A 23,960-nucleotide genomic window follows, 5' to 3' on the forward strand; every position below is an offset into this window, starting at 1 on the left:
TCAGTTACCTTTCTTCCCGCGTTTGATAAAAGGTGAGCTTTTAAGCCTGAGAAATCACCCCGTAAATGCACACGTTTAATTGCACGTGTTAATATGTATGCTTACACAGTATTAAAAGACAGTCAAAAATTAACGTCATTTACCTTCGTTCCCGCGTGTGACTCGTGCTGTAAATGTCTTCCTTGTTTTAGTTCACGTGATTACGTAGGAGGCGTGATGACGCGATACGTGACTCCGCCTCCTCCATTACAGTGTATGGACAAAAAATATGTTCCAGTTATGACCATTACGCTTTGAATTTCGAAATGAAACCTGCCTAACTTTTGTAAGTAAGCTGTAAGGAATGAGCCTGCCAAATTTCAGCCTTCCACCTACACGGGAAGTTGGAGAATTAGTGATGAGTGAGTCAGTCAGTCAGTCAGTGAGGGCTTTGCCTTTTATTATTATAGATTTAAAAATTGAATTGGCAGCTCCTAACCTTAAAAACAATAGTCTAATATAACCATAACCTTCTTAACATAACAGTTATTTGACACTTACATACAATACTCTCACACAGAATTATGGGAGAAAGAGTTGAAAGATTTTTTTTTTCTTTTTTCATTTCCCATTTTACTACTAGAGCACAACACTGCATTAAATACAAATGACCATAAAATTTTTTTTAACATAAACAGATAAAGTTAAATATGGTACTGCAGATAAACAAACAAAGCCTTCAATTCAGTGCATAAAAATTAAATTGAGCAATTTGCCTTTATAAATATCAATAATTTTGTAAATTTGTCCCCTGTGAAGCTTAGAAACTCAATTGATGATCCAGGCATTGGGGTACCTGGTGAGAATAAGCAGTAGATGTTTCATTCAATTCCATCCTTGTCCCTTGTGGCAAAAATGTGAAGCACACCTTGAAATCAATGACATTTCACAATCAGAGCTTTCACAGAAACTTCTCTATGGATCAGTGCAAGATCTGAATTCCATTCTCAAAAAAAAAAAAAAAAAAGCAAGCAAGGAACCCACAAGAATGCCTATTTCTGAGTTCATTCACAGATGACAACTGTGAATGCAATGCTTTATTATTTTCATATTATACAATAGGAGCACTACCTAATAAATAATCTACAAATGACAGCACACTGCTAAATACCAATTACGCCATGATTACGTCAGACAGTGCACTTCACTCAAATTTGGCGAACTAAGACACAGCCTTCCTCTTTGTTGTACCACCTGAAATGCTATCTGGCACCCCAGATTGAGATCCTTTGCATTAAACAGCTCAAGCACAGGACTTCTTAGTATACCTGATGTCAAGACAGTGTCTCCTGCATATTTTGTGAACTTGCTTCACCATATAAACAAAACAAGATTTTTTTTAATATGTTGCATAACCCATTAAAGCTTGGAGTGATGGTGAAAAAAAAATAAATAAATAAATCATGCTCTTGTGGTGAAGATAAAGATAAAGATTCAATCCGAAAAGGATCCAAAGGTGACCAATCCTGGACAACAGCAACAATGTTTAAAAAAAAAAAAAAAAAAAAACAGAAAAAAGAAAAAAAACTCTCAAATAACATTTAAAATAATATTAACTACTTCCAAAAAACTCAAAAGATAAACAGGAAAGGCACATTCCTAAAATATCATGTGTATGAATTAAAGAGAAGATTTTAGACTAATGAAAAAGGGGAAAAGGCAGATGATCAATTCAATAAGTCACTCCGATGAGGCTTTGAGTTTACTCTTTATGTAGGAGCTGATGATTATTCTTATGTAACAAGACCTTAACAAAGGCTTTTTTTAGTTTTCATAACTGATAAAATATCAGTAGATAGATTATTCATCTCTGTGCAGTGAGGCCTATTGACTTGATGGTAGAATTACTAATTAATATGAAGGATTCACAGGTCTTATACTAAATATGTAATATAAGGAGAAATGTGTTTCAATTACGCAAACTTAGACCACTCCAACGCGATGCATTCATTTTGCACATTTTGATCAAGCAACTGGATAACAGACATGTGGATTATATGACACAAGTAATGTGAGATTTATTTCTCTTTTTCCATGGATGTTTTTCATATTGTTTTTCTATGGCACTGATAACCATCGAGTTCTGTTATGTCATAAAATTCTCTCTCTCCATTCTGAATGAACACATGATTTTATTTTATTTTTTTGGACCACCACTACAAAGTACTTGGGGAAAGTAACATATCAAAAAATACAGCATATATATTTAATGGATAGAGAATTAATGTAATTCAACACATTAAAAACATCCAAACAAGACACAACACACTAAAAGTGATTAAGCCATAGGAAAAGCTCTTCGTGAAACACACAATTTCAGAAAGACATAATTGTGTAAAGACCAACAATAATATTCCCTGATTTAGTAACTACAAGTACTAATATGATGCTAAAATACATAAGACTACTTTTTCAAAACTAAAAGTTAAACAAGGCCTTTAATACATGTACATTATAGAAATAAGGAAATATAAAAATAAATCACTTACCTGAATCTCATATAAATGCGCTATATGAAACTGTACTGCAAAAAAAGAAGAAAAACTGTTAAGTCAAGTAATTTCATGCTATGACAATAAAAACAATCCTCACCAATGAAAGAAACTTTAAGCATTAGACCTGAAATTTTAGACTAAACAAATAAGTTATAAGGGACATTGATAAAAATACATATGTTCCACATATAAATACATACATACATAAATAAAAATAAAATGCAAAGTTGACTAAATAACTCACTTATTAACAAAAATACTATATCTCATTTAGTGAAATTTGTCAGGATAGCAACATCTAGATCAGTAGGTATCTGCTAAGGAAGAAAATTTTGACATCAGCATTTAGGGGTTATAGATGCCCTGAGAGGAAAGTCGGTGCAGAGGGGAGGAGACAAGGTAGCCAGGATGCCCTGTGGTGGAGCAAGGAAAACAGCGAACCAGGGGCAGATCTCTATAGTTGAGCATAGGGAGCAGGAGTGATACAAATTTGCAGCCTGTAAATGTTATTGCTGTCTGTAACAAGTTAAAATAAAACATAATACATTAATCGTAGTTTACTGTCTGGCTGTGGGTGTGGCAAAGAAAGTAAACCATTTGGGAAAATAACTGTTGAAATGCAGTAAATTCTTGAGTGAACAAAGTAAAAAAGTGAACATCATAAAACATCTAATTAGTAGGTAAGAACACACACTGAAAATTCACATTATTCTTTCTGATTACCCTGTTCAATTCAAAAGAATCGTGTCCTATAAAACCTTACTTTGCAATGATCATCAAAAAAAGCTGAAGTCAGTCTGAAAGATAACCAGAAACCTATCTAAAGCAAAAATGGCGCTTGCATAAAGCATGTTTAATAGCTTCAGTCAACTATTATTAGCCCCTGGTTAGGGGGAAAAAAAAAAAAAAAAAGTACACAGTACTTCTGATCCGAGTGCCACTGTCTTAAAAAAAATTTCCAGTTGACACAGTTAGTACTGAATATCAAATATTTCTAACAGGCTCACATATAAAAAAGTGTCTTTAAATTAACATATTAACTCTGTTTACTACTTAGGATGTTAAAATCCAACACACCATAAATTAAGTCAAAAAATAAAATACAACTATACCACCAACAAAAGAAGAGCTAGAGAGAGGAAAATTGCTATAGAACTTAGATATCTTTCTTCTGTCTCTGAAAGTAATGCAACAGTTACTAGATGATACTGAGATCAGGTATTTATGGGGTGACTATATGCATATTAATGATATAAGTTCTGCTTATTTTTGCGGATCATTCTACACTGAACTACTGCATGTTTATCTCCTCTTGGCATATTGAATTGTTTTTAGTTTTTCTTTCTAAACCAAAAAAGTAAAGAAAGAAAACTGACATTCTGTTTCACTGCTTTTTATGTGTTATTACTGAAAGTGGAAAAAAAAACAACGTAAGAAGTTACGAGGACAATTTAACATGTCGGGAACAACTCACCAGAAGCTGTTTAAAAAGGAAACTACGGCTGTATCACATTTTGAATGAACAAACTGTCATTATTGTTGCTTATGCCAATTAGCTTCTGACCGGAAGAGGGAAATAAAAGCAAAGGAAAACCGTCAAGTATAAAAGTTGAGTGGAAAAAAAAAGAAAATGTACAAATGTGTAAAACAATTGGATGTCTTTGATAGTACTGTCGACAAATGGGGAACTTACATACGTCGAGGGAGTGGAACAATATTGCCTCGCAAACAAAACTATGAGAAAGGTGGCTGTTTTGTTAACTGTAATGGGAATGAAGACATGCAAGTTGCTGCACAGATTAATTGCACCATTATAACTGGATGAAAAAACACTTAATGACATTGTTTAGATATTACAAGCTCAAGGATTGCGCTTTAACAAGCGCAATTAAGATAGAAGTGAACCATTGCCGCACTATACTACCAACTTACGTAGGCTCTCCAAAAGCGGTCAGGTTGGTGAGGTTTTATTTGATGTGCTACAGGACAGGTTTATTTGCGGCTGTGTCTCCTGATGGAGAGAGACAGGACATTGCCTCATACACAGGAAACACTGTAGTTGTATCAATGGAAACAGTTGCAAAAGATGCAGTAGCACTGCAAAGAGAAACAAAGGTAGAGAGCAATATCCATAAAGTGGAAACTAAATGTAGTGGTTGTGCAAACTGCGTATTTCAGAAGTGGAAAAAGGTTACATGATCCTACGGAATGCTGCTTCAAAGAAAAAGAGTGTAAAACGATTTACATGAGAAAAAACAGTCAGAAAAGATACAGTACAGAATGCTGCACAAGTTTAATGAAACTGATTCACATGACTTTGATAGTAAAGATTCAACAAGTTTAGAAATTTGCTCTCTTAACCCTTAAACCGCCAGAACAGGCTATAGTCGGTTCCCAATGCAATTTGCCAGCACGCTGGAGCCAAATATACACTGCCTGGCCAAAAAAAAAAGTCGCCACCTGGATTTAACTAAGCAACTAGGTACGAGCCTCCTATTGGATAATTACTGCATGGACGATTATCTTTCAGCTGGCAACAAGTTATTTAACCCCAACTGGTGCAATGAGTTGCTTCTCATTTCTTAAACAACCATGTTGAAAGACACATCTCGTGGTTGTGGAAAAGATGTTAGTCTGTTTGAGAAAGGTCAAATCATTGGCATGCATCAAGCAGAGAAAACATCTAAGGAGATTGCAGAAACTACTAAATTGGGTTAAGAACTGTCCAACACATTATTAAAAACTGGAAGGAAAGTGGAGACCCATCGTCTTCGAGGAAGAAATGTGGGTGGAAAAAAATCCTGAATGATCGTGATCGCCGATCACTTAAACATTTGGCGAAATCAAATCGAAGAAAAACAACAGTAGAACTCAGGTCTATGTTTAACAGTGAAAGTAAGAGCATTTCCAAACGCACAATGCGAAGGGAACTCAAGGGACTGGAACTGAACAGCTGTGTAGCTGTAAGAAAACCACTAATCTGTGAGGCAAACCGGAAAAAAAGGCTTCAATTTCCTAGAGAGCATAAAGATTGGACTCTGGAGGAATGGAAGAAGGTCATGTGGTCTGATGAGTCCAGATTTACCCTGTTCCAGAGTGATGGGCGCATCAGGGTAAGAAGAGAGGCAGATGAAGTGATGCACCCATCATGCAAGATCTTGGTGAAAAATTAATGCAATACTGGATGGAACTAAATCTTGTGACACTGCAGAAGCTTATCGAAACAATGCCACAGCGAATGCGTGCCGTAATCAAAGCTAAAGGCGGTCCAACGAAATACTAGTGTGTGTGACCTTTTTTTTTGGTGGGGACTTTTTTTTTTGGCCAGGCCATGTATATGGCAAAGAACATTCATTGAACGCTGCAACCAGCTAAAGTCGGTTTCCAGTGCAACTTGGAAACGCATAGAAGCAGAGTATATGCGGCGACATACATTCGGGAACGTACTGTACATTCATTGAATTCCGCAACCGGCTAAAGTTGTTTCTCAGTGCAATTTGCCAGCACGCAGGAGCCGAGTATATTCGGCAACGTATATTCATTGAATGCAGCAACCGGCTATAGTCTGGTCTCATTGTAATTTGCCAGCAGGCAGGGGCCGAGTATATTTGGCGACGTACATTCATTGAACACCGCAACTGGCTATAGTCGCTTCACAGAGCAATTTGCCAGCACGCCAGGGCTGATCAGTCAGTGTGTATATTCGTTGAGCAGCCAGCTCATGACCACTGCTGGCCCCAGCAGCCTCACGGTCTCTGGGATTCAGCCGCTGCACTAGACTAGCCTGCAAGCGTCAGCACTTTCCTCTGTGTGCTTTCGTGCAGCCAGTTCAAGCACAGTTGGCTCCATGATTTACTGAGTTTCATCAATTGTGTCAGTTGCACCTTGTACATATAATAAAATTTTTACAGTTGATTGGCAGTGTGTAAAATTATCAATGTTGCAGTAATTGTGATGCTCTTTGCATGAAAAAAAAAATGTGTTCCATTACAATTTCACATTTTATTTGTTAATTGTGACGTTTACTTAAAAAGTGCAGTAAAAAAAAGTATTTGGCGTCCAGGAGTGCATTAATCCCCAAGTATGTGGCGGTTTAAGGATTAATGAAGCAGACAGCGAAGTAATCCCGAGTGACTCCTGAAGTAGGACGACAGAAACTAAAATGGAAATGGATACAGAGTCGGGTGGAAGATTGCCGGTGCACACCTGGAGCACATCCGGGTATGAATAAAAGGGGCCGCCTCCCTTCATTCGAGGCTGGAGTCGGGTGGAAGAGGACGAGGTCTGGAAGGAGAGAGGAGGCGGTCTGAAGGAAAGGCGTTGTGGTATTGGCCTGGACTTTGGGGGAGTCTGTGGATTGTGTGGCACAAGACTATGTAAATAATTGTATAATAAACGTGTGTTGGGTGACAAAAAAATGTCTGCCTCTCTGTGTCCAGGCTGTTCCCCACAAAGGAAAAGAGAAATAGGAGGACCAAGAACAGATCTGGCAAAGCACCATGGATCAATATCCTTAAGACATTTGCACATAGTGTTACTTAGACAATACAGTTGTAAATAGTTGATCACCTTAAAAATCTTGAAGCAGTCTTTAGGAGATTTATCACATGGGGTAAGAGCAAATAAGAGTAAATGTTACTTTTTCAGAGACTGCACAGAATTTTGTGATCACACAATTGATCAAGAAGACCACTATAAATTTTACCACAAAACTGGGGCAGTTTTAACGGCTCCGACCACATGAAAACGTGACTCAGCTCAGCTGATTTTTTTAGGCCTTATTTGCTGACAAAACCTCTATACTGTACTTCACCCATTACACAGTTTGATGCAAAAAACTGAATGGAAGTGGATGAAAGAATGTGCCAAAGCTCAGCTCAGATGACAGTATTTGCAGGATGGATAAGAATCTTCCTGAATTTCTAGGCCATTAAGGGGACAATCAATTTTGAATCAAATCAACAAGTTTTTGCAGACATGAAGCCCCAGATCGGCAAAGAACCTCAACATTGCTTCACTGCTGTCTGGATATAGTCATCAATTTACCATTCACAAAAAAAAAAAAAAAAAAAAAAAAAAAAGGTAGTAAACTAACTAGTAACATTTTTCTGCGTCTCTGTCCTTGTGTTTATATATATATATATATATATATATATATATATATATATATATATAGGTGAGTTGGTTGGCTTTATCTTTATTTTCCCCTTTGAGAAATGGCTTTTGGTTCCAACACTTCTATGAAGAGTAGGCCTGGATAAAAATATTGATTTTCCGATTAATAGATACTTTTAACTTAAATGATTCAATATCGATTGTTAATCATCCCGGACCACCCTAAATTCCTTAGCATCTCTCCATTAGCGTCTTTTGTTTTGCAAATGTGTTGATCAGCACAAGAAACCAGCTATTCCATTAACCCCCAAAAGCCACTGCTATAGCTCAACTCGGACAAAACGTTCTCCCAGCTCAAGTCTGTTTAACTGGGTGTGAGGTGTCTGGAGTTGTATAGGGTAAATAATATATCGTTATTTGGAACACATGCATTGCATGTGTGTTCTGTATCTACAATGATCTGTGTCAGTGTAGGATAACAGGAAATGTGGGGCAAGAAATTTTGAACACATACCTAAAACAGAAACTTTTGTCATGTTTTACTACTAATGAGAAAATTTTGACGAAGTGTATAACGTGTGAAGACTAAAGTCTAAAGATTGTGCCAGTGTCACACCCTAAAGCAATTTCTATTTCTTTGGTTATATTCTTGAATAAAATCGCATTTGTTTTATTATACTTGTAACTTTTGTGTTACAGAAAAACTACTTGTTGCTCTATTACTTTCCACACTACTTGTATTTCTCAGAAACTGGAATGTCCTCCTTAACTGAAATCTGTGTCTTTGACACTTAGATGTATGGACCTACTATATTCAAACAGTGCAGACGGATAAAAGCAAAGCCATACGTAACCTGTGCATCTCAGAAGTATTCTGTAACACAACAACACTGATAAATCATTTATCCTGACATCACCCAGAAATGTCTCAATCAACATCCAAACAGGCAGAGCCTAAAAAATCTACGCTGGAGACAGCATTTATCTTTATCCATATTACTAACCGAGAATGGTAAACCGGATGGCATGGACACAGGGACATGGCGATGGGACCATGAGACGTACTGCGCAGGCGCGTACAGCGCGTATCTCATAAACCGCACACGAAGTCTTATCCACCGCGCACGAAGGAGTCACGGCCCAAAAACGAAAGAGCTCAACTGACGTGAATGAGTAATGAAGCAACAACGCGCCCATGGCTAACGACTACCGACACAGCCACAAAAATAAGAGGACTCTGCGCTGCAGCCCAGATTCAAACGGAAGAGGCTACGGAGGCCCCACGGGTCCATAAAGTACGGAAGGCACAGGCTTCACCGCCATATTGTGAGTGGCACTACTGCGGAGTGAAGGCACAGGCGTCACCGCCATATTGTGAGTGGCACCACTTCGGAGTGAAGTAAACGCGCGTCTGAAACTGCGGAAGCAAAGCAGGCACGGGTTCAAAACGAACGGGCTCGACTGACGGATATACAAACAATGTATTTCAGGATACCCAACGCCGGGGGTAGGCGAGCGAAGCAAGCAGGGGGCGGAGCCCCCTTGTTATTCAACTAATTGTTGACAACTGGACTTTCCATAAATGACAGGGGTTTTGGAACCGCTTTATACTATACCAACAGGAAAGCAAATGAGTGAAGTCATGATACCTAGGCTTTATGAAGATCTTAAGTAAAGCATCTCCAGATATCTCAGGTCAGCATAGACAGGACTAACATGCAGCAGCTGGACATCAAGAGCAGATGATTCCAACATGACAATCACACGTCTTTACATTAAAAACGACTGGGCGGCTGTGTTGCAGACAAGAGCGCTGCATGCTAGTCACACCGGGAGCAACCCAGCTGCCTATACTAGCATGCTACGATGCTGGCCATTGTTCTAAAAACCTTTCTAGCATCTTGAATGTGCGGTTTCTTTGCATGACCATATCAGTCACACTGCTTCTCTTTCAGCATGTGGCTACAGTAGAAATTATTTACAATGTGCCTAATCTGGCTGAGCAAGCAGGCAATTGCTGGAATTTTTAGAGCAGCCTGTGATAAAGTGAGCCTATGCAAAAAGCAGCTGACATAAAACAGCTCTATAAGTAGTAATGCACAGACTATATTAGCAGAATTGTCAGTCACAGTGGCTATTTGTATATGTTCCAATCATCTAGCAATGAAGTCAACAACCCTCAGCTCTAGATCCTTGTTTTAAAATGCTTGCTTTTTTTTGTCTGAGGAGGAAGTGTGAAAACACATTTTCGAGACTGATTACCGCCACAGTTACACATGAGCAATGTGTATGTGTTTCTTAAAGAATTATAAAGACACACAAATCTTCCAGCTGTTATATTTAATTTCAACTAGAGATTAGATTATAATGTCCGCATCAGCCAGCTGCTACACTCCTTTCAAAATGGGCTAGCTATGGTTTTTCACCTGCTCGCTTAAAGATGTGCCCAGACTTATGGTAAAAGACTTAACTCACATTATTCAAACAATGTGCCAACCATCAGCAGCTAAAAAGAATGGCTTGAAAAGTATGTTTCAAGCTATATCCACAATTACACAGGCAAGATCCTGAGATATTAAAAACGTGTATCTACTGTGAACTTGCATGGGACATATATGTGATTACACTAGGCTTCTTTAATAGAATTTGTTTTTTTTTTTATTATTTAATTAGTCCAACTATTTTGGGACAGGTTAATAGGTGTGTAAGCTTAATATTGTAACGGTGCTGGACAAGTTATATCAGCCAGGGATGAGTCACGAAAAGAATGGACTGGCATTAACCCAGCGTTGCATTTTATTCCATGTAAAAAATGTTTTTTTTTTTTGCATTAAAAATTACATTTTTATTAAATCTCATAAGTATGATTATCTATTATAAAAAGAAATCCTGTCCTGGAAAGAAAAAGCAAGGCTATGATATGTGATCTTCTCGGAAGACATTTTAAAGACCCGCCAGACCAAAGACATGCCCTACTTACAATCTATCAAATAGGACAATAGGCAGCAAAACATTCAGTCTTGTGAAGGATTTGAGCACACAATGATCCAGGGCTCTCAGCGCATATAAAGCGTATAAGGACAGTACGTTATAAATGAAATGTCGACATCTAAGCGAAGAAGAAACCAGTGCAGAGAAAAGAGACTCAAATGCGTTGGAGAGAAAAAAGAGCAAAAAAGAATAATCAAGGTGCACATTTACAAAATAAGGAAAGTAATTATCAGCCTGGAACAAGTGGAATTGAAAAAAAATCACGTCCAATCCGGCTCAGAATTAAAAGACAATGAGTAAAAGACAAAGTAGAACTTCATAAAGACGTTTATAAACTTTGGCGCTAAACACATGCAGAGCAGGTTAGAGATTATGAAATCAGTGACATTAGAAAGGCTCAAGAAAAAAAAAAAAACCTTGGCGCGCTATACACATGTGGAGAAAGTTAAAGGATATGAAAGTAGGAAAATTTGAAAATATAAAAAAAGAAAGTAAAGACTGCAGTAGCGCAAACAAACAAAACTGCCTCATTTAACTATGCACCAGTCTAACTTTGGTTTTGCACAATAATTACTACACTATTGCATCTTAACACTTACAGTAATTCAACTTTATTCACATAATTTTACTTATTTATTATGTTCTATTATACTGTTATCTTTCAGTCTATGACTTTTTGTTAATCTAACTGATATTCTTCTAACTTTGCACAGTTTTTGATAAGCGGATCAGGATGCATTTCACTGTGTGTTGTCCTGTATAACTATGCAAGTGACAAATAAAGAATCTTGAGAATTTCAAAAACGGAGTTTACCGCACATGCATTTATTGGTTACTTTGTTAATGTATATATATATTTATCTGTCTGCTTATTTAAAAAGCTAAATTTACCCCAAGAGTCAAAAACATTCTGTCTAGTCCTTGTACAAAAACCTAGACAAAAGCTAGGGTATCACCTTGGTAACCCCATGTACTTTTGGAACTGTGAGAGGAAAATAGCATGACTTTACACACGAGTCCAATGCAGAACTCTACTTACTTTTTTACTTTGTAAAAAAAAATTATTAACTGCTGATGATGTAGATCGTTTTGTCTGTGCTGAAATTCCAAACAGAGAAACCTATCCTGACCTCATTAAAAAGATTCAGCATATTGGGACTCGCAAGATTACAAATATTGTTTTTAAAGAAGTTCTGAAATAAAAGTGAACCTAATGAAATAGCAACAATTCAAAGAAAAAAAAATCTTAAAAGTGTGTATCCGGAAAACCAAACACGGGGGTTGGTGAGCGAATCGAGCAGGGGGCAAAGCCCCCTAGTAATACAAAAAAATAATAGTTATGAGTAAAAACATTAGTATGAAATGAACAATAAAAAAAAAAATAATAATAGTAATACTACTAATACTAATGACGCCAAAACAGTATATAATCTCAAAATAAGTCCTTTGTGTGGCAATTCTTAAAGCATGGTAAAAGACACAATCTAACATCACAGTCAGGACAATAATAGTGTGTTTCTTTTCGAATTTTCTTTCCAGATTTACAGTGACTTTAGCTACATTACGTACAATGCTAAAAAGACAAACATCTTTCTTGTCTTTCCATTTCAGCAATAGCTACTAGTGCACCTTGCCGTAAATTAGCTCTGCCAAAGTGTCCAGGCTTCTTTCCAGCCAGATGTCAAATAGCTCAGACGAAGTGTAAAAATTGTCCATGGTTATTCAGTAACCTTGATCCAGCAGAGCATCTGTCAAAGTCTGCACCGATGAAGTAGCAACGGTGTACTGACTGTATTTCGGATCAATCATTGTCCCTTTCCATGTACAGAACTGAATTCCAAATGTATCCTGTTTTAGATTCACAAAGCTTGTAAAGCTTTATGCCAAATCTTGCTCTTATCATGCTCTTTTTGACGCAATGTACTGTATCCATGACAGTCTGCCCTTATAAGTCATGAAACTCAATTGATCCTGACATTGCAGTGCAGAATGTAAATGCTCCGAAATTTTACTATAATGGCCTGGTATACTGTATCTCTCAAATTTTCTTCATTTTGGGAGCTGGATGGGTATTCTCATCAAAGTCTTCATTGATGGAAAAGTGTAGATATTTTATAATCAGTAAAAACCTACACTCAGCCATAATTTCTCCAAAGAATGGCAGCACTTTTACAGCCCGAGTGATTCTCGGTTCTAATGCTTACGCAAAATGCATCTGTACAGTTGTCTGAAGCTTTTAGCATAGTTTTCACAGCCCAAGTAATGCCTGGATCTAACGCTAAGGAGGCTACTAGGAGCCTGTATATATTAAAAAAAAAACAAAAACTCTGCACTGTCACACTCATTTTTTCCATTTAGTGCGGCAAAAGGCAAGCAGTTCTTTTAAGGATGGCAAGTCACTTGAAAGAGCCATGTAAAGAGAATCCATCCACTGTCGTGCTCTGCACTGATGCTACAATACATAATAACATAAGTCTGCGGGACTTCTTACCTTGTAAAAAAAAAAAAAAAAAGATTGTATCTGTCTGAGCCAGCAAAATGGCTCAGACAAAAAACTGCTGCTTCATTGTATGGGTCTCAATTTATTTCCTCTGCTGGAGGATCTCTTTCCTGAAAGATGTTTTCATCAATCATTAGGTTGACAATGGCTGAATCTGGAGCCGAAGAGTAAACTTGGTCCTCAAGGATTTAATCATCCTCCTCCTCCTCACCTGGTATGCCACCCTCCATTGGTAACTTTCCCCTCTTGCAAACCTCTGGTCTTGAAAGTGGAACGGAGAAATTGTTCCACTCAAACAACGCAGGAATTGTTCCCTTCTTCAACAGTTGCTGCCCTGTCTCAGACCCTGGCTCACAAAAATCCTCTTTCTGAAAATGCTGGCTACAAACTCAGTTATCTGGAATAACCATAAAGCTTTCTATCCACATAGCAATGATCCATTAAGATCAGTTTTTGCATCTGACAGACTGTGGTATAGCGGGTCCACAGCTCAGATGAAAAGGCCAGTTTTTAAATAATCGCAACACTCGCGGCTTATAGAGTGTGGCCAGAGCAGTTCTTGGACGCGAAATGCTGCGGGTGTTTCCTCACTTAAGTGCACAGGTGAGGAATCGTCCACATCTGTAATTGATGCTGGGAGCTGCACATCACCACACATGCGCCACGTCCCCATTACAGTGGTGTGAAAAACTATTTGCCCCCTTCCTGATTTCTTATTCTTTTGCATGTTTGTCACACAAAATGTTTCTGATCATCAAACACATTTAACCATTAGTCAAATATAACACAAGTAAACACAAAATGCAGTTTGTAAATGATGGTTTTTATTATTTAGGGAGAAAAAAAAATCCAAACCTACATGGCCCTGTGTGAAAAAGTAATTGCCCCCTGAACCTAATAACTGGTTGGGCCACCCTTAGCAGCAATAACTGCAATCAAGCGTTTGCGATAACTTGCAATGAGTCTTTTTACAGCGCTCTGGAGGAATTTTGGCCCACTCATCTTTGCAAAAATTGTTGTAATTCAGCTTTATTTGAGGGTTTTCTAGCATGAACCGCCTTTTTAAGGTCATGCCATAGCATCTCAATTGGATTCAGGTCAGGACTTTGACTAGGCCACTCCAAAGTCTTCATTTTGTTTTTCTTCAGCCATTCAGAGGTGGATTTGCTGGTGTGTTTTGGGTCATTGTCCTGTTGCAGCACCCAAGATCGCTTCAGCTTGAGTTGACGAACAGATGGCCGGACATTCTCCTTCAGGATTTTTTGGTAGACAGTAGAATTCATGGTTCCATCTATCACAGCAAGCCTTCCAGGTCCTGAAGCAGCAAAACAACCCCAGACCATTACACTATCACCACCATATTTTACTGTTGGTATGATGTTCTTTTTCTGAAATGCTGTGTTCCTTTTACGCCAGATGTAACGGGACATTTGCCTTCCAGAAAGTTCAACTTTTGACTCATCAGTCCACAAGGTATTTTCCCAAAAGTCTTGGCAATCATTGAGATGTTTCTTAGCAAAATTGAGACGAGCCCTAATGTTCTTTTTGCTTAACAGTGGTTTGCGTCTTGGACATCTGCCATGCAGGCCGTTTTTGCCCAGTCTCTTTCTTATGGTGGAGTCGTGAACACTGACCTTAATTGAGGCAAGTGAGGCCTGCAGTTCTTTAGACGTTGTCCTGGGGTCTTTTGTGACCTCTCGGATGAGTCGTCTCTGCGCTCTTGGGTAATTTTGGTCGGCCGGCCACTCCTGGGAAGGTTCACCACTGTTCCATGTTTTTGCCATTTGTGGATAATGGCTCTCACTGTGGTTCGCTGGAGTCCCAAAGCTTTAGAAAATGGCTTTATAACCTTTACCAGACTGATAGATCTCAATTACTTCTGTTCTCATTTGTTCCTGAATTTCTTTGGATCTTGGCATGATGTCTAGCTTTTGAGGTGCTTTTGGTCTACTTCTCTGTGTCAGGCAGCTCCTATTTAAGTGATTTCTTGATTGAAACAGGTGTGGCAGTAATCAGGCCTGGGGGTGGCTACGGAAATTGAACTCAGGTGTGATACACCACAGTTAGGTTATTTTTTAACAAGGGGGCAATTACTTTTTCACACAGGGCCATGTAGGTTTGGATTTTTTTTCTCCCTAAATAATAAACACCATCATTTAAAAAACTGCATTTTGTGTTTAATTGTGTTATATTTGACTAATGGTTAAATGTGTTTGATGATCAGAAACATTTTGTGTGACAAACATGCAAAAGAATAAGAAATCAGGAAGGGGGCAAATAGTTTTTCACACCACTGTATATATAGTAGGAGCGTTACTGCGAAGGAGAAAAAAAAAATGGAAAGAACACAGGTTAGAGAAAGAAGGGAACTGGAAGCTGAAAGCTGGGGCGCGCGAGAGAGAGAGACCGAGGGCAGGCTTGTTGGTAAGAGCCAGCAGCTGCAAGGAAGAGCCCCAAAGGAGTGTTTGGCTGGCACTCGGGGGCAGAAAGTAGTTGTCGCTCCTGCTGAGCACTTGTGAGGAGCAGGAATGACTGGAAAGCGGTTGGCTCACTGTATAAGTCAGAGGAAGGCAGTAGAAGTCGCAGGCTTGGGAGGTACAGTCCCAGCATGAGCACCCTGGTCACTGGGAAACCAGAGTCCCAGTCTCATGGAGCTCTACGGAGCCAGGGACTGAACGGCTTCCAGACCAGTAGAGGAAGATGTTCAGCTGTAGGTAGGGCAACTCCCCTGGTGCATCGCCCGGATGGAAGAAGCAGGGGAGCCGTCAGCAGAAGTAGTCGTCACCAGGTTTTGTTTAAAAGGACTGCTTCCAGCCATTGTTTTTAACCTTGTTTTAACTGGATTTATTTATTTGATTTAACATCCACTTTGTTTTACTCTTTTAATGGATTATTTATTTGACATTGTCAAGCACTGCACTGAACTGTTTTTGGATTTGTTGTTTTTAATAAAAGTTAAGACTGCACTGTGCACCTTTCCCCTTACTTCGTTGTGTCCTCACTGTCCAGCTCATCCTGTTACATTTCCGACGGTCTCAGGTTCAAGAGCTCCCAAAAGGGAGATGGGAACTTGGAGTGAGAACCCGCATCGTCACAAATGGTGACATTTGTGGGATGAGCTGGCAGAGTTACAGACAACCGACTTACAAATGGGGCCACAGCTGGAGGATGTGACGCAGGCTCCTCAGTAACTGCCGATCTGTCATCTTCGACCGGGGGACGCTGCAAGTGGTTGCTGGAGAGGGGCAGTTTCGCTGCTCATGCAGTGTAGTGTCCCTCGGGGCGGCTCCGGTTGATGAAAGGGGTGGTGGGAGTGCAGCAGGCAGTGACCCGGGGTTCATAGTCACCAGGGCTGCAACTACCGCTCGTGTGCAGGACGGAGGCTTGATGGGGTGGACGGTGGCGGTTCACTGCCTGCCCACCACGCCGCTGCAGCTACTGCTCCTGACTGGACGGAGGCTGGATGGGGTGTAGGGGGGCGCTTCACCGCCCTCCCACCACACAGCCTTACAGAGTCGCTTGAACGGCTACCGAGTTCACTCTCGGTGGGTGGCTGGTGATGCTGCAAGCGGTGAGCCGGTTATGGCCATTGAAGGTGAATGGGGTGGCAGTGGACAGCATTGTAGTGTGCCACGGGTGGCTGCCTGTTGAATGGGGGCGGTGGTGGGTGATTCACTACCTGCCTTTGGCCACACCCTATTCGCTCTTGGTGGGCTGACGCTGCAGGCAGCATACTGTATGCAAGTGGAGATGACCATGTGGTGGGCAGGCGGCCACCTCCACTCATTCTCAATAGCAAGCCTGCTTGCACTGCTACGTACACAGCAGGAGGTTGTCCCTCGTCAGCACACCAGGTGCCTTCCCACCGTGATAGTGTGTACAGCGCTGTGCAGAAGAGCTCATCGTAACCTTTTGTCTTCACCCTTCAACAATGGCTCTGAAACACAAATCTGATGCAAGTGCTGGTGATACAGTAAAGAAGAGAAACACCATCACCATGGAAAATAAAGCAGAGATAATAAAAAGGTCAAAGAGAGGTGAAACTCCATCATTCATTGGCAGAGCACTTGGTTACAGTCGGTCAACAATCGGAACAATTTTAAAAAGACAAAGGTAGAAAAATGGAGCATGTGAAAGGCCATACCCCCAATGAATGCTACAATAATTACCAAGCAACGCAGTGGTTTAATTATTGAGATGGAAAGGCTGTTGATAATTTGGATTGAAGACCAAAATCAGTATAATATGCCTATCAGTCTTTCGATAGTGCAAGAATAGGCTCGAAGCCTTTTTAATGATTTAAAAGCTGCTCGCACAGCAAGTGAAGGCGATTACAATGAACAATTTGTGGAAAGTAGGGATTGGTTCAACCGCTTTAAAGAAAGCAAATTTGCATAATATTAAAATTCAAGGTGAAGCAGCAAATGCCGATGTATGTGCTGCAAGTGAGTTTTCCAAAAAATAGGAAGATATTATTGATGAGGGAGATTATTTACCAGACGAAACATTTAATGTAGATGAAACTGGCTTGTTCTGGAAAAAAAAATGCCTGAGAGGACCTAAATTTCCAAAGAGGAAAAAAGTGTAACAGAACATAAGGCATCAAAGGATAAGCTGACTATTAGTTGGGGGTAATGCATCTGGGGATTTTAAGCTGAAGTCTTTGCTGGTGCATCACTCCCTAAATCCAAGGGCACTACGTAATGTCACTAAGGCATCTCTTCCTGTTATTTGGATGGCAAATAAAAAGGCTTGGGTCACAGTTGCTGTCTTTCAAGAAAGGATTTTAAACCATTTTATCCCTTCTGTTGAATGTTATTGTTTGGGCAAAAAACCCCTCAAGTTGTACATTACAACAGGTACACATGTCGTAAACATAGGAAGTACGGTCCTTGCGTGTGTGTGTGAACTGTTAACATTTGAATTAGATGACTGCAAATAGCGCTGAACTGACCTCTCTGTACTATTCTTTCCTCTGCATGTCCTGGAGTACAAAAGAAACAACACCATACAGTAACATCTGAGGACTTTTCCGAAATGTACTATACAGGTCATAAAATGAATAATTCCAAATATCATATACTAGCAAAATACCCGCGCTTCGCAGCGGTGAAGTAGTGTGTTAAAGAGGTTATGTAAACATAATATATCCATATACATATATACATATATATACATATCTACATATACACATATATACATATACACATCCACATATATATACATATATACACACATATGAACATATATATATACATATATATATATATATATATATATATATATATACTACTAGCAAAATACCCGCGCTTCGCAGCGGAGAAGTAGTGTGTTAAAGAGGTTATGTAAACATATATATACATATACATGTATACATATCTACATATACATATACTAATTCTCCAACTTCCCGTGTAGGTGGAAGGCTGAAATTTGGCAGGCTCATTCCTTACAGCTTACTTACAAAAGTTAGGCAGGTTTCATTTCGAAATTCAACGCGTAATGGTCATAACTGGAACCTCTTTTTTCACAATATACTGTAATGGACGGCAGCTCGATGGCCGTGGGAGGAGGAGTTGAGTATCACGTCATCACGCCTCCCACGTAATCACGTGAAAAGACTGTGAACGCAGTAGGGACAAATGAAGGAGGAGTCGCAAACAGCGAAGAACAAAAAATTCATTAAACAATTGAGAAGGGAGCGAGTGAAGCATACAAGCATGTTCATAAGGGAAACAAAGCACGGTGTAAAACGTAAGTTTAAATTAAGTTTATAGAAACGCTCCCGCTGCGGATTGCAACGGCTGAAATCCAACGTGGTTTGTGCCCTTCAGAATGAAAACAGTTTGCATTTACCTTTTTAATAAAAGGCGAGCTTTTAAGCCTGAGAAATCACCCCGTAAATGCACACGTTTAATTGCACATGTGTTAATACTGGTTATCCTTTTACACTAAAATATTACTAAAGAGATACAAAAAAAGTAAAATGCATATGTTGTTTTTCTTTAAGGAGATTAAATATTACTGAAGAAAGAAAAAAAAAAACTAAAACAGCCAAATGGGGCTATGCATACGACCTTAAAAGGTTTAAATAAAACAGAAATATATACCTTTATTTTTACTTCCTTAACTTGTGGAGGGTGTATCCTGTAGCAAAGCCCTAACTTTTTTCGTGAAAGCCCGTTTCAGTCAATAAGTCTTAAAAAGAGGTGTAAAGATATTGACAATAACTACGCAAACCCACCAAGACATGCAATTGTTTAAATCAAGGCGCGAGTCGAAAAACACCATCCCATACTATTAGTTAACGATTAATACATTTCTATATGTATTGTAAGCATACAATACAACTGATAATATGTTGCGCTTATTTATCTGGTGTACCGACATTTTTGTGCGTTTAACGGCTGAAATGTAACGTGGTTTGTGCCCTTCAGAATGAAAACAGTTTGCATTTACCTTTTTAATAAAAGGTGAGCTTTTAAGCCTGAGAAATCACCCCGTAAATGCACACGTTTAATTGCACATGTGTTAATATGTATGCTTAGACAGTATTAAACCCACCAGCGGATTCACGACTTCGCGGGTTTTTAAATACAAGTGATTGCCCGCCTATCGCGGAAGTTATGTTCCAGACCCATCAGCAACAGGAGAAAATCCGCAATATAGAAAGACTGTATAAATAAACATTTTTATAGTTTAAGCCTTAAAATACCCATCCCACATGCTTTAAACACATGTAAACTTATAAAACACACTTTGTTAACACATATGATATGTGGATGTCGGGCTAAGGATATGAGTAACATCTCACTATTGTAAAACATTTTAACTTCACGCAAGACAAGACAGTGAGACAGGAAAATTGGTGATGTACAGGCTTTTAAATTATTGACACGCAGAGCGACAAGCAGCACAAAGTCAGCACAAAGTCCACTTCTCCTTAGCGTTCATTCAGCTCCCCACCCCCTTGACAATGCGAAGTGACAGGAGCGTACTGCGCTTTCGGGGAGGGGGGGTTTGAGCGAAGGTGCGTTCAGCTCTCACACACCCACACACACACACTCCTCCTCCTCCTCCTCCTTCCGAACGCGCAGAGCGACAAGCAGGCATTTTGGCAGAAGCAGCACAAAGTCCATTTCTGCTCTGCGTGAGTTCAGCTGCCCCCCTTCACAAAGTGAGTGCAGACACATTGACGTCTGATCGCTCCTGTACAGTAATCCCTCAACTATCGTGGGGGTTACGTTCCAGAGCCCCCCGCGATAAGTGAAAATCTGCGACCTATATTTATTTTATTATTTATATATATTTTAAGGCTTTATAAACCCTTCCCACACTCTTATAAACCTGTCTCTCTTTTTAACCTTTCCCACACTCTTATAAACACTTTCTTAAACACTTTCTACACTCTTAACACCGCAGAGCAACACTACACGCAGCGATCAGACGTTGATGTGTCTGCCACTCGCTTTGTGAAGAGGGGGGCAGGTGAACGCACATTAAGCAAAGGTGGACTTTGTGCTGCTTCTGCCAAAATGCCTGCTTATAGCTTGCGCGTTCTGAAGGAGGAGGAGGAGTGTGTGTGTGAGGGCTGAACACACGTTCGCTCAAACCCCCCTCTCCGAGGCGCAGTACACTCCTGCCACTTAGCCTTGTGAGGTGGGGGGGAGCGGGCTTGCTGAATGCAGCTAAGGAGAAGTGGACTTTGTGCTGCTTGTCGCTCTGCGTGTCAATAAGCCTGTACAGCAGCTGTTTTCCTGTCTCACTGCCTTGTCTTGCATGAACTTAAAATGTTTTATAATAGAGAGATGTTACTCATATCCTTAGTCCAACATCCACATATCATATGTGTTAACAAAGTTTGTTATATAAGTTTACATGTGTTTAAAGCGTGTGGGATGGGTATTTTAAGGCTTAAACTATAAAAATGTTTATTTATATGGTCTTTCTATACCGGATTATCACCTATCACTGATGGGTCTAGAACTAACTTCTAGACGGACGATCACTTGTATTTAAAAAACCCGCGATACAGTGAAAGCCCGTTTCAGTCAATAAGTCTTAAAAACAGGTGTAAAGATATTGACAATAAGCTACGCAAACCCACCAAGACATGGAATCGTTTAAATCAAGTATCATTACACCTTCCTTTCTTAAAGAGAAGTAAGGCAGTACTTATAAGCTTAGTAATGTTATACATTTCAAATGCTACTTTGATAAACTTTATCACTTCAAACAACTGAACTATCCAGAACATTTCAGGCATACATCCAGCATTCAAACTATGTATAAAAAGCACAACTGTTAAAGGAATTCAGCATTTCTTAATTGAAAATGTTCCTTTAATCGTCAACATGTCTCAATGAGTCGTTCTGGTGGTTTTACTTGACGTTTTGATCTTCTGGTTAATTGTGTTTGCAGTTGAGATGTTCTTTCCTGATTTATACTTGTTTTCTCGTTAATATTTGTTTCACTGGTGTTACTGTTCTGATTAGAGGTTATTGGTCCGTTGATGTCTCGACGGTTTCTTCTTAGAACAGCTCCTATTACGCAATTCCGTCACATACTGGTCTATTGTTTCGCCGCTTTTCTGGAAACATGTAAAAAACTTGTGACGCTCAAACGTCGCATTGCGCTTTGGGTTGCAATACGCTTCGAATTTTTCAACTATTTTGTTCAATTTCATATTGTCTCCATCTTCTTCAAACTGAAAATTGTTATACACCTCTAGCGCCTCTTCGCCAATTACATGCAGAAGCATAGACGCTTTCATTTTTTCACTTTTCCTATCTGCTTCAAACGCAGCAAGATACAACTCGAATCTCTGTTTAAATCTTTTCCAATTTTCAGCTACATTTCCCTTTAACTGGAGATTGGGGGGGGCTGTAATCCTTCCATATTTTTTTTTCTCTTTTGCTAGAACGTCTTAGCGCTTTCTGACCACGTTTTCGGGTTACTAACAGACACGAGACTCGTTCAAAAGCTGAACCTCTTCTTCACATTCCTCTTCCAATCCGCCACTTCTGACACCATGTAGTGATCTTGTTAGGTTCGTAGTTTAATCAATACACAGGATTGAAAGATATAACAGACTTTAGAGACATTTACTGTACATGTTACTACTCGTTTTTTAGTTCACGCCCATTCTCCTACTTGCATCGGCATTCACAGGCATTACTAATCATTCTGTAAGTATCCCTTAATAGACCTTACTAATCAACTATCATTACAAAATCCAACGTGGTTTGTGCCCTTCAGAATGAAAACAGTTTGCATTTACTTTTTTAATAAAAGGCGGGCTTTTAAGCCTGAGAAATCACCCCGTAAATGCACACGTTTAATTGCACATGTGTTAATATGTATGCTTACACAGTATTAAACCCACCAAGACATGGAATCGTTTAAATCAAGGCGCTGTGCTACCTTCTTCCAGATCGGCCCCAAGGCGTTTCATGTGATTACGTAGGAGGCGTGATGACGTGATACGCGACTCCGCCCCCGTCCATTACAGTATATGGACAAAAAATAGGTTCCAGTTATGACCGTTACGCTTTGAATTTCGAAATGAAACCTGCCTAACTTTTGTAAGTAAGCTGTAAGGAATGAGCCTGCCAAATTTCAGCCTTCCACCTACACGGGAAGTTGGAGAATTAGTGATGAGTCAGTCAGTCAGTGAGGGCTTTGCCTTTTATTAGTATAGATACCTATTGTCTGTGTTTTTTTTTTTTTTGTCAGTGCTTCTTTGACATCATGGACCATAAGGTGCAAACTAATTCAGCGTGAGCAGGTACACTCAATAAAACTGAATAAAAAAAAAAAATCAAGTGACGGTGAGATAAGGCGGCAGATTTGCCAGTGTTTGTGTGTCAGCTTTTATCCCTCCAGATCAGAGAATGTCCAGTTCCATTGCCTCAAAACACCACTCACATCTACAGTTATTCCCAGCTTCAAATAAAAACTATCAGCGTCAGATCCCTGGGTGGGTGGGAGCGGTAGTATGTATCGTGATCGTGACTGACAGAATAAAAGTGAAAATAAAATAGTAACTTTCACAAGTACTATAAATGTACACCGTCTGTTACAGACACAAACCAAATGTATGTGTGTACTATATAATATTAACAATAAGAGCAGCTCACTACTGAAAACGGCAATTATAGAAGGTAGTCGGGATCGAACCAGAGACTCTTGATCACAAGTCAGCAAATATTACCGCTACGTCACGGAAGCTGTTGCCTTACCCTTGAACCTTTTGTGAAAGTGTTTATTTGATCTTTGGACTTCAGGCTTCACAAATTATATAGTTTATGCCAACATTTTGTCATTTACTACTAAGATATGAAAAACGTTTCTCTTTTAACAATGTGTTTACACAGGTTATTGTAGAAACGGAACACACATGAAATGCATGTGTTCCAAATAACAATCTATTATTTCCACTCTAAAACTCCAGCACTTCACTCTCAGATAATCAATCAAGGCATGAGCTGGGAGAACTTTGTGCACGTTCTGCGGCTGTGGGGGGATGGAACAGCAGGCTGCTTGCTGCTCGTCTTTATCGGCATATTTATAGGACAAAAGATGCTGACGGAGAGGTGCAAACGGATTTAAGGTGGGCCGGGATCTGTGAGTTTTTTCGTAGGCTCTGGTAATTCTAGTGTTAACCATACCATAATTACTAAAACTGAAACTAATAAATATATATATATATATATATATATATATATATATATATATAAAAAATAGAAATGTATTTGTAAAATAAAAACTAAATTAAAACTATAAATTCAAGATGAAAGAAAACTAAAACTATACTGAAT

General features: G+C 39.3%; 1 protein-coding gene across 4 annotated transcripts in view; it reads right to left on the reverse strand.

Annotated features, from left to right (window-relative positions):
- The window catches only part of kdm6a (lysine (K)-specific demethylase 6A), a 573,573-nt gene that overhangs the window by 270,512 nt on the left and 279,101 nt on the right, over positions 1-23,960 (reverse strand). For all 4 annotated transcript variants that reach the window (XM_028799755.2, XM_028799753.2, XM_028799757.2 and 1 more), the window contains one exon: positions 2,529-2,563. In XM_028799755.2, coding sequence (XP_028655588.1) covers positions 2,529-2,563 — 35 coding nt within the window. The remainder of the gene's footprint in view (positions 1-2,528; positions 2,564-23,960) is intronic.

This window comes from Erpetoichthys calabaricus, chromosome 4 (assembly GCF_900747795.2).
Source record: "Erpetoichthys calabaricus chromosome 4, fErpCal1.3, whole genome shotgun sequence".
Taxonomy (NCBI): domain Eukaryota; kingdom Metazoa; phylum Chordata; class Cladistia; order Polypteriformes; family Polypteridae; genus Erpetoichthys; species Erpetoichthys calabaricus.